This window comes from Pinus tabuliformis, chromosome 9, assembly GCF_031772625.1.
Source record: "Pinus tabuliformis cultivar Carrire ecotype Pingquan chromosome 9, CPIR1, whole genome shotgun sequence".
In the NCBI taxonomy this organism is placed as follows: Eukaryota; Viridiplantae; Streptophyta; class Pinopsida; order Pinales; family Pinaceae; genus Pinus; species Pinus tabuliformis.
In genome coordinates this window covers 203777848-203792281 of record NC_142307.1, presented here as the reverse complement: position 1 = coordinate 203792281, position 14434 = coordinate 203777848, and the positions used below count along the sequence as shown (strand labels likewise).

The 14434-nt window shown below is 38.2% G+C and overlaps 1 protein-coding gene across 1 annotated transcript; it reads right to left on the bottom strand.

Moving 5' to 3' along the window:
- Nucleotides 1-12237: 12237 nt before the first annotated feature.
- LOC149147850 (lysM domain receptor-like kinase 3) lies at nt 12238-13455 on the bottom strand. Its single transcript, XM_089441973.1, has one exon. It carries the CDS (start codon nt 13453-13455, stop codon nt 12238-12240), a length of 1218 nt encoding a protein of 405 aa, XP_089298099.1.
- Between the last annotated feature and the right edge of the window lie 979 nt (nt 13456-14434).

The following is a 14434-nucleotide window of genomic DNA, read 5'->3' as shown; positions in this document are numbered from 1 at the left end:
GTACCTTATAAGGCTGCCCAAAAAGAAGATCAATCTGTAGCCCATAAGCATAACATAGGGAGTCCAGAACATCCAAGATATATAAATCTGTCCACCCATCTATCTGCCGCCCAAAGTTCTAAGTACTGCAATTTAATGAAGCAATTTGCTGATGTTTTTGCCTGGGAATATAGTGACCTGAAAACTTATGACAAAAATATCATCCAGCATAAAATCCTTTCGAGAAAGTCACCATCCCTTTCAAGTAGAAGCTAAGACCCATAAACCCTTTACTCCTTCCTTTGATTGAAAAGGAGATCAGGAAGTTGTTGGCTGCACAAATCATAGTCCCTCTCAGATATTCAAAATGGGTAGCCAACTTAGTAGTGGTGAGGAAGGAAAGTGGAGAGATCAGACATTGCGTTGATTTCAGAAACTTAAACAAATGCTCTAAGAAAGACAATCATCCTTTGCCTAAGATGGAGCATTTGCTGTAGAAGGTCTCAGGAGCCAAAGTGATGTCTTTCCTGGATGGATTTTTAGGGTATAACTAGGTTGCTGTACATCCAAATGACCAAGAGAAGACTGCATTCACCATTCCTTGGGGCACTTTTATGTATTCCAAGATGCCTTTTGGGCTGATGAATGCTGGAGCCACCTTTCAGAGAGCTATGGATATAGAATTTCTAGGAGAGAAGGATAAGTTTGTCCTTATCTACCTAGATGATATAACAATATACTCCAACAGCCATCAAGACCATTTGCAACATTTGAAGAAAGTGTTTCTGAAGTGCAGAAGGTTTGGGATTTCAGTCAATCCTAAAAAGTCATAGTTTGCTTTAGAAGAAGGCAAGTTGTTAGGACACATTGTTTCTGCTGCAGGTGTCAGAATTGACCCAGAAAGAGTAAGGGCAATACAGACCTTGTCTGTCCTGAGATCAAAAAAGGATATCCAGTCCTTTCTGGGCAAGATTAATTTTGTAAGGAGGTTTATCCCAAATTTTGCAGAACTTGTAAAACACATCACCTCCATGTTGAAAAGGGGGTCAGAAATCAAATGGACTGATGCAGTAAGAAGATCTTTTGAATCCATCAAGAGAGCTATTATGGAAGCTCCCACTTTAATCAGCCCAGAGTACAGCAAGGAGTTCCATATATTCTCATTTGGCTCAGGTGACACCCTTGCAGTAGTTTTATTGCAAATAGATAGGAAGGTTCAGAGCATCCAGTGGCATTTTTCAGCAAAACCTTAAGGGATGCTGAGCTGAGGTATAATATCATTGAAAAACAAGCATATGCTCTTATCAAATCTTTGAAAGCTTTCAGAATTTACATTCTACATTCCAAGGTAATTGCATATGTGCCTTATGCTTCAGTTAAAGATGTCCTAACGCAGCCAGATGTTGATGGAAGAAGGGCTAAATGGATTGCAAAGCTTATTGAATTCAACATAGAATTGAAGCCCACCAAGCTTGTTAGAGGTCAGGGCCTTGCTAGACTAATGGCTGAAGAAAATTGCAGAATGTTGGACATGAATTTGATAAGCACGAATTCAGAGGATGGTCAGACAGAAGAAGAGACAGTTGAACCAGGGAAAAATCAGTCATTGGCAGAAAATCTAGCCTCTTGTGAATGGTATTTTACAATAGTTGAATTATTGTTGAAGCTAGAAGTACCTCCAAGCCTCAGTTCAAGCCAAGCCAGAACTATCAAGCTCAGGGCAGCCAAATATTGCATTCATGAAAACCTTCTCTACTGGAGGGACCCCTCTAGGATTCTTTTGAGGTGTCTAGACAAAGAAAAATCCATGGAGGTTATGCAGCAGTTTCATTCCAGCATATGTGGAGGACATCACTATTGGAAAACTACAGCCCACAAGATCCTCAGAGCTGGGTACTATTGGCCCACCTTATTTTCTGATGTCTTCTCATTTGTTAAATCTTGTGACAGGTGCCAAAGATTTGAAGGGAAACAACAATTGAAGTCCCTGCCTTTAAAGCCCATACGTGCTAGTGGTCCTTTTCAACAGTGGGGCTTGGATTTCATAGGAGAATTCAATCCACATTCCAGTGGCCAGCACAGATGGATCTTAGTAGCCACTGATTACTTCACTAAATGGATCGAGGCCATCCCTACCAGAAAGGCTAATCACCATGTGGTCATGAGGTTCTTGACAGAGAATATCTTCACCAGGTTTGGGTGTCCATGTAAATTAGTTACAGATAATGCAACAGCCTTCAGAGAAAATGAGTTGGTGGACATGTGTGACTCAATGGGCATTAAGCTAGTTCATTCCACCTCGTATTACCCTCAAGGCAATGGTCTAGTAGAATCTTCCAACAAGAGCCTGATAAGGATAATTAAAAAGCTGTTGGAAGACAACAAAAAGAATTGGGATTCTAAGCTCAAGTATGCACTATGGGTTGATAGAGTGACCACCAAGAAATCCAAAGGGAATTCTCCATTCAAGCTGGTTTATGGCACTGAGGTTGTATTCCCAATTCAGTTAACCCTCCCTGTAGCAAAGTTCTTGCAAGAAGAGCAGAATGAAGAAGACGACATGGCAAAAAGGATTTGTGATTTGGCAGAAGTGCATCAAATCTGGGATCAGCTGGTTGAGAAGTCTACAACAAATCAAAAGAGAATCAAGGAAGCCTTTGACAGAAAGGCAAAAGCAGACAATTTTCAGGTTGGAGACTTGGTTCTTAAGTGGGATGCATTGAAAGAGAAGAAAGGCAACCATGGGAAGTTTGATGCTCTATGGACGAGACCTTTTGTCATCACTCAGATCTAAGGGAACAATACTTTCATGCTGCAAAGTATGGAAGGAGAGATAGTTTTTTGATGGCCTAGGTAATGGGCATTTTTTGAAAATTTATGTTGTTTAAGGTCTTCAGGCCTTAATATTGTAAATATGTCATTTTATCAGTTTTAATGTAGGCTCAATTAGACTCCATGCCCAATGGAACATTAGGAAATTTTGCTAATCTGGTTTTCACAGGAAAGGCCATGGTCTGTAGTTCTTGAGACCTCACAGGGAGGATCTCATCCCCAGAAGGAGCCAGTGTTAGCTCTGCTATATAATGATGATTCTCTAAAGGTCGGAAGTGAGCTTGGTCCTTGGTCGTGCTCGAAAGAAGCTTACAACGGTCGCTTTCTCCTTTCCCTTTGACCCGCCCATTCTCCCTTCATCTCAGTTTCCCTACTTTTATTCTAAAAAACCAACAAAACCCCTATTGTTACAAGCCCCGAGTGCTAAAACCCAAAACCCCATAAAACCGCGCCCATACGAATTTGCGCCTTCGTAAACTCATTGCCCGTAGCCTCCACTGTTGATTTTCCCTGTTGATCCAATGGCTCCCATCGCGCCCGATAAAGAGACTTGCATAATCATTTCCCCGCTATCTGATCAATCTTCGCTGAATATCCAATGTCATTCGCTCTCCTCGTGTCCACGAAGTGATGAAATGTTAGGGCGCGATGGAGAGTGGTTTTCTATCTCCTCCGCCGCTACGTGTCGTGCGCTGAATGGAATTTCACGCCCTCGCCCTTTTACCGCCCGACGCCCAAAGGCGGTGTGATTGATACCACTTACCGCTTAACCTTTCGTTCCCGCCCGATAACGGCCACACACCTTCGACGCCCTATCACCGTTAGATCTGTCCGCCTGAGATCCAACGACCCACGTTCGCTCCACTCCCACCTCTCCCAATACCCTCCGCTAAGCCATCTCCACCATCTATTTTCTCGATCTGACGGTCTATCTTTCTCCCTCCCCAAATCGTCCACTCACCATGCAGTCCATGTCCCTTAACCTTTCCATGTGCCTGAAGGACGAAGGCGACCAGCTCACCAGTACTAGTTGCAGTTGTGCCTCAACAACCATATTTAACAAATAGTATGGCTGAGGAGGAAAAGGATAGAGCATGAGCAAGTAACTGCGTTCAGCAGTTATGGAGCTTCATCGATACAAACACTCCACCTGCCCGAGAGGACAACAAAGCACCTGAAAAGATCAGATTCTTCCACTGAAACAAGAAAACACACTCAGAGACTCCATCAGGTAGTTAAATGCAGTTGGTGGTCAATTATGACCCCTCCATACCTAAAATGGCCAAGTGCCTTTGTAATGAAACTCTATATATACCCAAAAACAAGATGTAATCAAGGTTGATGGTTGATGTTTTGATGTAAGGTTCAACTTCTGGAGACTAGAACTATTTTGACACTTGCAGCGTCTTGTCTTCATTTTCAGCTAATATAAGCTTCTTTTGCTGTTAATTGCTCACTTTCCATTTATCTTATCTTCCAAGCTGTGCCTGATATGCTGTATGCTTGAACTCTCGATATTTAACATTAGAGTAGATATCATCCTATCTCTGTGTTAAAATCTTGTATGTATCAATGAATGAGTTATTCAAGTTTCTCTTCATTTGGTGTCAGATAGCTGTCATCCTATCTGTGCATTAGTAGATTAGATTTGCGGACTTATTTACTAGTTTCATCCGACCATCACATGGTCTTGTGTATCTATTGGTGTGGTAAGTATTCTCCATATTCACCCAATTTTAAACTGTGAGTAGTTGGTGGTCTAAAGCCTTGTAGTTTGGGGGGTGTTCACGCATTTCTGGAGTGAAACAAAGCATAAGTGGTTATCTGGCTTGGACAAGCATCATTCCCTCCATTCATCCATTTGCAACAATAAGTTGAATTTATATGTTACCAGGCATCTCTGACCTACAACCTAGGAGAGTTTCTTGGAATCCTAACACCTTTAAATATGGGCTTACCTCTTTCTTTCCAATTAGTTTGAAATTTGGCCTTATGCTTGGATTGTTCATAACAATACTTCATCTTATGGATGGTGTCCTCCAATGTCATAGGCTCATCAAACTCTATCTTATCTCTGCAAGCTTATGGCTATCCACTAAGACACCTCTGAATTTTTACTTTCTCATCCTTTACAAAAGGCACATACCTCACTAGTTTAAAGAATCTATTAGTGTACTAATCAATTATAAGTTGTTTGAATATGTGCTCATGAAATTATTTGAACTTGTTGTCATAGTACCTTTCAAATAGGTACTTCTACCATAAATATCTCTCAAATCTTCTCCAAGACAACTCTTTCTCTCTAATTTCCTTGACATTCCTCATATCTTCCCACCATATATCAACTTTTCACTTCAAGCTAAAAATGGTTACTCTTGCCTTCATATTCTCAAAATAATCATGCACTCTAAAATACTTCTTCATTCCCAATAGCCATGCCTCTACTTCTTCATCCTTCTTGACTTCTCCATCAAAGGTAGGAAGCTTTTCCTTCTTAAATTCTTATGGCATTGAATATTTCTCATTCTTGTTTTGTTGATGATATCTCTTAGTTGCACCACTAGACTTTTGCTCATGACTACATGTTCTTCTCTCGAGAGAAATTAGTGGAGTTCCTACTCTCACAATATCTTCACTTTCCTATCTACACCTCTTATTAGATTAGATAAATTCTACACCATTAGTCCCCAACTCATGCTTCTAAAGTCCATATGGGATTTTCTTGGACTTATATTTTCCTAGGTAGTTGGCACCTAGTTCATGTTGCTTGTGTCTTAGCAAGTCTAGCAAGCTCTGCAGTATTACTGCATTTACTTTTTTTTACTTTTCCTAAGATCTAACAATCCTTTCATTTTGAGTCTTATAACTTCGCAACTCAACCCTTAAGTTCCTAAGGGCTTCCACCTCATTAGGGGAGTCTTCCTCTCTCCTCTTCCCAAATGAGTCTTCCTCCTGAAAATTTGATATCTATTAGTGTTGTACTGCACCATTCTACTGCGTATCCCTTGATTTTCTTGTTGTTCCTTAATTTGTTCTTATGTTTTGTTACACAAACATAATTTTTAGCGAAATCAATAACATAATTACACATATTTACTCATCACCTTGGCATATTTGCAATAAGCGTGTTGATGTGAAGTTATCTGAAACATCAAATATCAAGTTAATATTCCATTTAGAAAATAAGATAACATATCAAAATTTCTCATTCCGACCATCTTATCATTTTTACAATTCTAACATCAACACAGATATATGCATACAACACACAATAATTAGCTAAAATTATATAGTAATCACACATATCTTCAGAGTAAACAATTATTATACTCTGTAATAGAGATCCAAATTTATTTCCCAAAGGTCTAATATTGAACCTTCACTCTATCAGAATTCTACAACAAAATCCTAATCTTATCCCCCAAAGGTCTAGTATTGAACATTAGCTTTGACACAACCATGTAATGCTCCCTCCCACCCCCTCATACCTACTCATGTTGTGGGAGGTTTTATTTTTAATTATCTCGACCTCCATGGTCCACTTATGAAGATGGGGATACAAAAATCCTCCTTCTCCAAAGTTTGGATGATTAATTTTTTATATCACCAACATATTCATCTCATCGAGATATTTCCAGCGATATTAAATTTATCTCAATTTGACTCCCAGATTGAAATATATTCTTGTCAAAAGTTCAACCAATCACATGGCGCCACATCAATAACACACTGCAATGTGGCATCCACATAGACTCATTATCATAGGTCCTAGCAGACCCTGGTCCATAATACTTGCATTGTTATTCGTTATATCCAGCTTTGAAGGAAATCTGGGGTGCACAACATTTTCCATAGTGCCATATCTCCTGAACCCTCGGATCCTCGCCTTCAATGAGGCATAGTGTGGATCCCATACAATGTTCCACAAAACCACAAAAGCCACTATGGTATCCTCTACCTCACTCCCTCATGAGTCCCATAACATCACGACCTTCACACATTATTTCTTTTCCACATCATATCTGATCCCATGGAGAACCCAGTGTGTATGCAAATGTGCAGTCTTGTTACATATCTGGATCCCCCAGATCCTGGATACTTCATCCTCCTAGTTTCATATCCAGAATTGCAAATATTTCCTCAACGAGCTAACTCTCATAACGCCTGAATCTCAGTTTCTCTCTTTGATGACTTATTATCATTTGAATCCACACAGGTGGGGCGCTCACTAAATATGGCCACTTTATCTACTTTCCTAGGGAAAATATGGAGTATTTCAAATACAATGCTTTTCCAAAAAGGCCCAAGCATTGACTAGCTAGATTCCTAGCTTCTCATATACATGCGTTAGACTCAAATTCATCTACCACTTTGTGCATATATGGATCCACTAAAGGACAAAGTTCTTAAATGGTATTCGGTTGTAATACATGGTCCTTCCATTAATCCATCTAGACCTAGATACAAGATTATATTATACCATACTTAGACCTATTAAATTAAAGAACTTCAAGGGACTTGGCTACAACCTTCCTTGAAGAAAGGAGTCACTTAGAACACCAATTCTAAAAGGATAAAGCCCCTTTTTCCAAACACTGATCATTCTAATGTTATACGTAACCATAACATATTCTATAGATTTATTAACATGTTTGCTACAAGACAATGCATCAAACCAATATATAGCTAATACTACTATGTAAATTCAGATACAACAACATCATACAAAACCACATAATGGATCCCAACCAAACACTATCAGGTCTACTGACCAATCATGCCATGCACAATACCAACCATTCCTTTACCAAGAAAGATTGTCTATAATATTAAAAAAACAAATATCCATGATATTAAAAGCATATTAGATAATATAAAGTTACATGTTGTAACAGATTAACTAAGCACAATAATTAGTCATATATAACCATATGAATATCTTTGAAACTCATGAAAATATCAATAGACACAGAAGCCTCTAAGCTCCTCATAACCATGACAACATACATATAAAGCATCTCATCATAAAAAAAACAGGGGTATGACATTCCTCCTTTAATAATGTTGATACATACACTGTCAAAATGTATATCAACCAATATTCATTACACACACACACACACACAAGTACACTTATATGATTAACTTGAATGATTGGCAACTAAGGGAGGAACTTCAACTCTCCATCCAACCATAGGCCAACTACACTGCAATATTTATTGCTGATGAGCACCCCCGAGCCATATTCATAGTCTAGGGAGTTCAGTGCTCAAGAGAATTTCACACCAACACAAGTCAAGTACATGAGAGAAAGTGCATTGTCCATGTGATTTATCACTTTCCTCTAGCAGTTGCACCACAGTGACTTTGTTTCCTCTCATAAAATGATCGTAGGGATTCATGTTAGGTATAGTGAAAGTTTTCTCATTCCAGGAGTATGATCTCAATCTAAATGTAGTTTATCCACTATATTTTCAAGGCAAGCACTACATGAATCTAGAGCACATTTTCTAGGTGGTTTATCAACTTCCTCAAACAATAAGCACCACAATGTCTCCACCTACTAAATATCTTATCAACCTTCCAACAAGCACCCAAGTAGTTTAATCACCCTTCAACAAGCTCTAGGCAGTTTATCAACACCAAGGAAAGCACTTAGATGTTTATCAGTTGAGACAACTAGCACTAGTGAGTCATTTTCTCCATCTTGTCTTCTCTGACCCATCACAAAACTAACAAACAACACTGGTCATACACTAGAATATGTAGGGATCATCATCTCATCTCCCCTTCTCTTCACTTCACACTCCTCCATAAGCTCCCTCATTTGTTTCCCTTCACATTGAGAATTTTTTTTTGTCTCATCCCATACTATGCTCCCACACTCATGCTCTTGTATCTTCTTCATCTGCATCTATTCTTCTTTTCCATCAGAGAATAGGTAGGATGAATAAATGAACTAGCTTTAGTTAATCACTTACCAAACAACTCCTCCTTAGTCTCTAAATGCATGTCCACTCTAGGTGACCATGATTTTTAATTCCACATGATTTACATGAATTAATATACATAGTGACATTTATAAGAGGAGTAGAAAAAAGGGTTATTATGTTGCTTGTACTTAGCATTCGCCTTTTGTGAAATGTCATGGACTTGTTGATGGATTTTTTGAATCTGTCAATGAGTTTGGTGGCTTTATTGGACTCAGAGTGAGCATGGGAAGATTCCACCTATGTAGAAGCAAGGGGTATTGCTACATCAATGGGACCCATTGGTTGAAATCCCAAGCCCACCTGAAAAGGGTTGTGCTTGGTCAATCTATGGAGGGTTCTATTGGAGTTATGTTGAACATAGGGGAGACTTTTATCCTAAGTTTGTGGATGCTTGGACTTGTACATGTGCAAGATATGCACAATCAACATGTTGAAAACCTCTACTTGGCCATCAACTTGGGGGTGGAAAGCAATGGATTTGGTGAGCTTGGTGTCCAATAATGACCAGGGGCTCGACCAAAATGTGCTTAGAAAGCAATTGTCCATATATGATATGATGGTATGTGGTATCCCAGAATCTACTTTTGCAACATGGGGCGCCATGGTTGTAACATCCCTTCCCATCACTTCTAACCAAAAAATGTGTATCCATGAAATAATGCTATCAAATGTTGGCCCTTAGATGCAATTTCCCGATAATATCAACAAATGGGAGCCCTCTTTAGAAGGACCGAATCTAAATGAAATGCATGCATAATGCAATTTAAAAATTTGTGATGGATTATAAGGATCATACATTCAAAGAGCTTCATAGAAGCTAAAAACTTTCAAAAAAATTAAGCATAAGTACACAACATGCAAATATAAGAATACCTATAACAAAAAATAATATAAAATTTTCATATTCATAAACAATTATAGAAGACCTATCCTTGAACAAAAATGGGTTTGAGAAACTAGATGTGGACGAGCAATTTTCTACCCAATCATAGATGCCTAGTGTATATATCATACCCAAGCCAAGTTACAAGGCCACAAATGTAAAGGACCTAATATATAAGTTTCTACTTCTCTTGGCACATTCCATCTACTCTCATTCTGGATTATTTTGTGAACCACATAGCATTACATGCATCTCATTTATAAACTAAAATGTAAGGAACTCTCTTCGAGTGCCCCACACAATAGAAGGAATATGTTCTTCTTCTCTAATCAAATTCCTTGGAGATATTGTCCCCTTCAATATTGTTTACTGTGGACAAAATGAGGCCAATCTGTTGTGCACTTTTTGATAATTGTTGATAAGAATAATACTTGGGTCTCAAGCATCAAAAGAGTAGAAAATTCATAAAGGGTGATGGATTCCTAACTTGCCCAACCTCTACGCTCACCTACAACCATCAATTTCATCCCAGATCTACAATTTTGCTCTTCATAGAGTTATTTTAGTGAATTTCCAATTTGGTAAAATGGTTGAAAATGAAGAACATAACATCGACTACATAGAGCATGAATATGAGAATGTTGCAATGAATGTTATAGGCAATTATAATCAGATGATTAGTGAAAATGATGGCTAACAATATTTCTAACTAGAGGAATGTAGGACTCTTACAATTCCCATATGATTATATTCAACCCATGCTCTCATAGCTATGTGAGAAGACATTCCTCACGAAACTCTTGCTTTTAATAATTGGATGATAAGTCAAAGAAGGAGGATGAAATTATTTAAGGCACATTGATGAGAAGAGATGAGTTCTAAGGCTAACACTCAGGAATAGAAGAATTATTTCCTAGTAACTGTTATTTCTTCTTTCCCTCTAATGGAATCATAACTCCTCTTGTGATATCGATAACCTTTTTAAGCTATTATAATATATCTTTAAAAGTTACATAGCTTAATTTTACCATGATAACGTACCATCTAAATCATATAATATAAGCATATTCATTCACTAGTAGAAACATAGCCTTAAACTTCACACTTGAATCTATAGTAACATATTTACATATTTACATCGTCTACAATAAAGTCATTAGTTTAAGTTCACATGGCTTCTCTCTCATCATTATTATATATGATCCAAGGTGAAAACTAATGTACTATACAAAAACTTATTTGCAATAAGCTTTTCTTTATTAAACATGAATGACGTACTATTTGTAATAAAATTTTGCTTATTAAATGTGAATTTGAAAGATGTGCCCAAGTTTATGATAATTTTTGAGAGATGGTTACTCACTTATTTGCAATAAGCTTTTCTTTATTAAACATGAATGACGTACTATTTGTAATAAAATTTTGCTTTTTAAATGTGAATATGAAAGATGTGCCCAAGTTTATGATAATTTTTGAGAGATGGTTACTCATTTTTTAAGAAAATAAAAAGATAATATTTTTGTGTAATTATCATTTTTTTTTTATCTTTCTAGATTATATTATTTAAAGTTAAAGTTAATTTTAATATATGGGATTTGAAAAATGAATTAAAATGAAATAATATATTAACAACTTCCGAAATAAAAAAACAAATGAAAGAATAAGATTATGGATGAGCCATTTAGAAAAGTATAAGTATATATATATATAAATAAAAAAAATGAAATAATATATTAACCCACCGAAATAAGAAATAATTTGAAAATTAAATTAAAATAAAATAATATATTAACAACGGGAAATAAGAAAACAAATGATAGAATGAGGTCATGGATGAGCAATTTAGAAGGGAAAAAAAAATTAAAAGAATGAAGTCATGGATCAACAACCCATGAGGGAGGAAAAGAGAAAAAAAAACTATGAGGTCATGCATCCGCCATCAGAGAAGAGAAAAAATGGAAAAAGTAAGAACATGGATCAGCATCCCTTGAATATTTATATTAAAAAGGTAATGGATTATTAAGCATAGAATATATGCATTAAAGATAAACTATTGAGAGAACCTGATTACACAATGTCTCCCCATGCGAAAATTTCAAATTAAATGAGGTAATGTATTAGCCAGCATAGAATATACGCTTAAAGATAAACTATTGAAAGAACCTGATTACACAATGTCTCCCCATTCGAATAAACTATTGAAAGAACCTGATTACACAATGTCTCCCCATTCGAAAATTTTAAATTAACTTTGATTTAAATCTTATTGTTTTTGAACATATCTATATCTAAGAATTTTATATTGAAACAACACTTTTCTTCTGTCAGAGTTGGTCGCGGGTTTCTTTCACTGTCCTCTCCACTTCCAAGTTCCACACCATTTCTCTCATTTTTCGTTCCTGCGATGGACCCCAGAAAAAGTGTTTTCCGTCGAACAAAATCACCTGGAATTATTTTGTGTTCAGACCTATACCTGCAAACCAATGTAACACCAACGCAATGTCAACTGCTCAAACCAAAACATGGCGAATAAAATTCGCAGAAATGACTTTATCTGGCCTCGAACGTAGCACTGATCCAGCCCTTGTTGGCTTGCATTCGCTCACACCATTTCTCAGACATGATAAACACTTTTGACAGCTCGCCTGCAATGTATCTCATATCACGCCTTTTTCCGGGGTCTGCATCCACGCAGGAAGCAGCGATCCTCGCTACCCTCTCTGCGCAATCTACAGGAAATGAGTCTTTTAATCGAGGATCAATCCACGACCTCAGCCTCCCTGCAAAATTTTCGCCCCCTTCTGAAAAAACGATATTCAGAGTATCTATAAGGCTTATTCTCTTAAGCCTCTGCCCACTCTCTTTTGTCTGCACATACCTCACTGGCTCGTGGCCGGAAAGGAGCTCCAGCAGCACGACGCCGAAGGAAAAGACGTCAGTTTTTCGCGAAAGGATGCCACTGTCTATGTATTCCGGCGCCATATAACCCTGCGTGCCGGTTATCTTCATGCTGGATCCTCTACGCATTGGCCCGATACCCGAGTTCGAATCCCCTTGTGTGTCGAAAATGTCCTGGACCTCATATTCCCCGGCGAGATAAGAGGCGCCCAGATGGCATAATCGGGCTCTGTAGCCGGGCTCTGTTACCAGAATGCTGCTGGACTTTACGTAATTATGGACGTAATTCATATCGCTGTCGTGGTGCATATATTCCAACCCCTGAGCCACATCCACGGCGATCTGCATCCGAGAAATCCAGGAGCCCAGAACCGTGTATCCCGGCACTTTGCTGCCCCGCAGGCAGTCCCCGAGGTTCGATCCCTGGACGTACTCGGAGATGAGATATACTTGGTCTCCCTCGCAGCAAGCTCCCAAGAGCTTGATTATACTGGCGTGGTGGGTATTGCAGATCTCTCTGAGCCGCGATCTGAAATCCCCAAATTTTCTCTTCTGGTCTCTTACCGTGAGGGCCACCGTCTTTCCCCTGAGAACGCACTTCCAAACGGACGAATTCCCCAGCCTTCCAGAGGTGAACTGTGTGGTGGCGTCTGCGAGTTCTTTGAATTTGTAGAGATTGGGATTGGCCGGGAGGGAACGCCTAAGACTGGCAAGCGAAGTAGCGGCGCTGCTAGAGGAGGCCTTTGTGTAGAGGCTGGACCCAAGGCTTCTGTCTGTGCTTGTAGTAGGGTTTTTTCCAGTTATGTTCTCTGAAGAAGAACGAGTGGAATTTGTGTGTGATGATCTCAACGGTTTGGGCTCTTGGACCATGTGGAGTTTAAGCTTGCACATCCTTTCATCTTCCCTTCCTCCTCATCAAAAAATCCCTGTTCTAAGCGAGAGGGGTTTGGAAGGCATAAAATCTGAGAAAACTCCAGATTACCATAACAAAAGCTATTAAAAGCTATTATCAGCATGTACCCATAGCAAGCATAAATCCTGAAGCAACCCTCAAATTCCGTTTCTTATTAAATCACATTTGCGTGGTAACGAAGCAATAAGTCCCGGTTTGTAAAATAATGACATTGGTCGGACATGTCCAAAACGTATATATTATACCATCTGAAATTCAGCGTCTGAATATTTTACAACCGTTTTTCCCTGCTTTGGCCTTTGACTTTCTTTCTTGGCTAAGAAAACCAAGAATAATTATACGTCTAATTATTACTCTAAATAACTTACAGATTGGTTACAAAATAATGGAAATTTTGGCAAGGTTACGATAAAACAGGTAGAAATTTTTGAAAATATGAATTATAATTGTCAAATTTTAGGATTTTAAGTGCCTAGAAATTTTGATAGTGTTGAATCCATTTCCACCATAAAAAATAATTCACACTTTAATATTCTGATTTTTTGAAAAAAAATTATATACAAATTTTTACAGATTCTCATTATTTTTATATATCATTTAAATTTTTAATTAAATTTAAATAGCCCTCCTACTAACATTATCCACTCTTTTGGCTTCTTGATAATCTAGTTAGGGCTTCTTTAGCTGATCTAGTTAGGGCTTCTACTCCCTTCTTCTATTGGTTAAGGCTTGCTTATTGAATTTAAAATTTACTACCTTTTAAAAGGCGACTAAAAACTGGGCAACTTTAGCAACCAACATCTCCCCCCAACTAGCCTTTCTGCATGTCCTCATACAACTCGTCTTCTGCACAGATATGGGTTAGAGCTACTGTGGCAAGCATGGCGCTGTGTTAGGTCATATTTCATGGCCATTTTTGTTCTGGAAACCTTATAG

Coding starts and splice junctions, on each gene's coding strand:
- LOC149147850 (XM_089441973.1), bottom strand. CDS start 13,455: ATGGTCCAAGAGCCCAAACCGTTGAGATCATCACACACAAATTCCACT.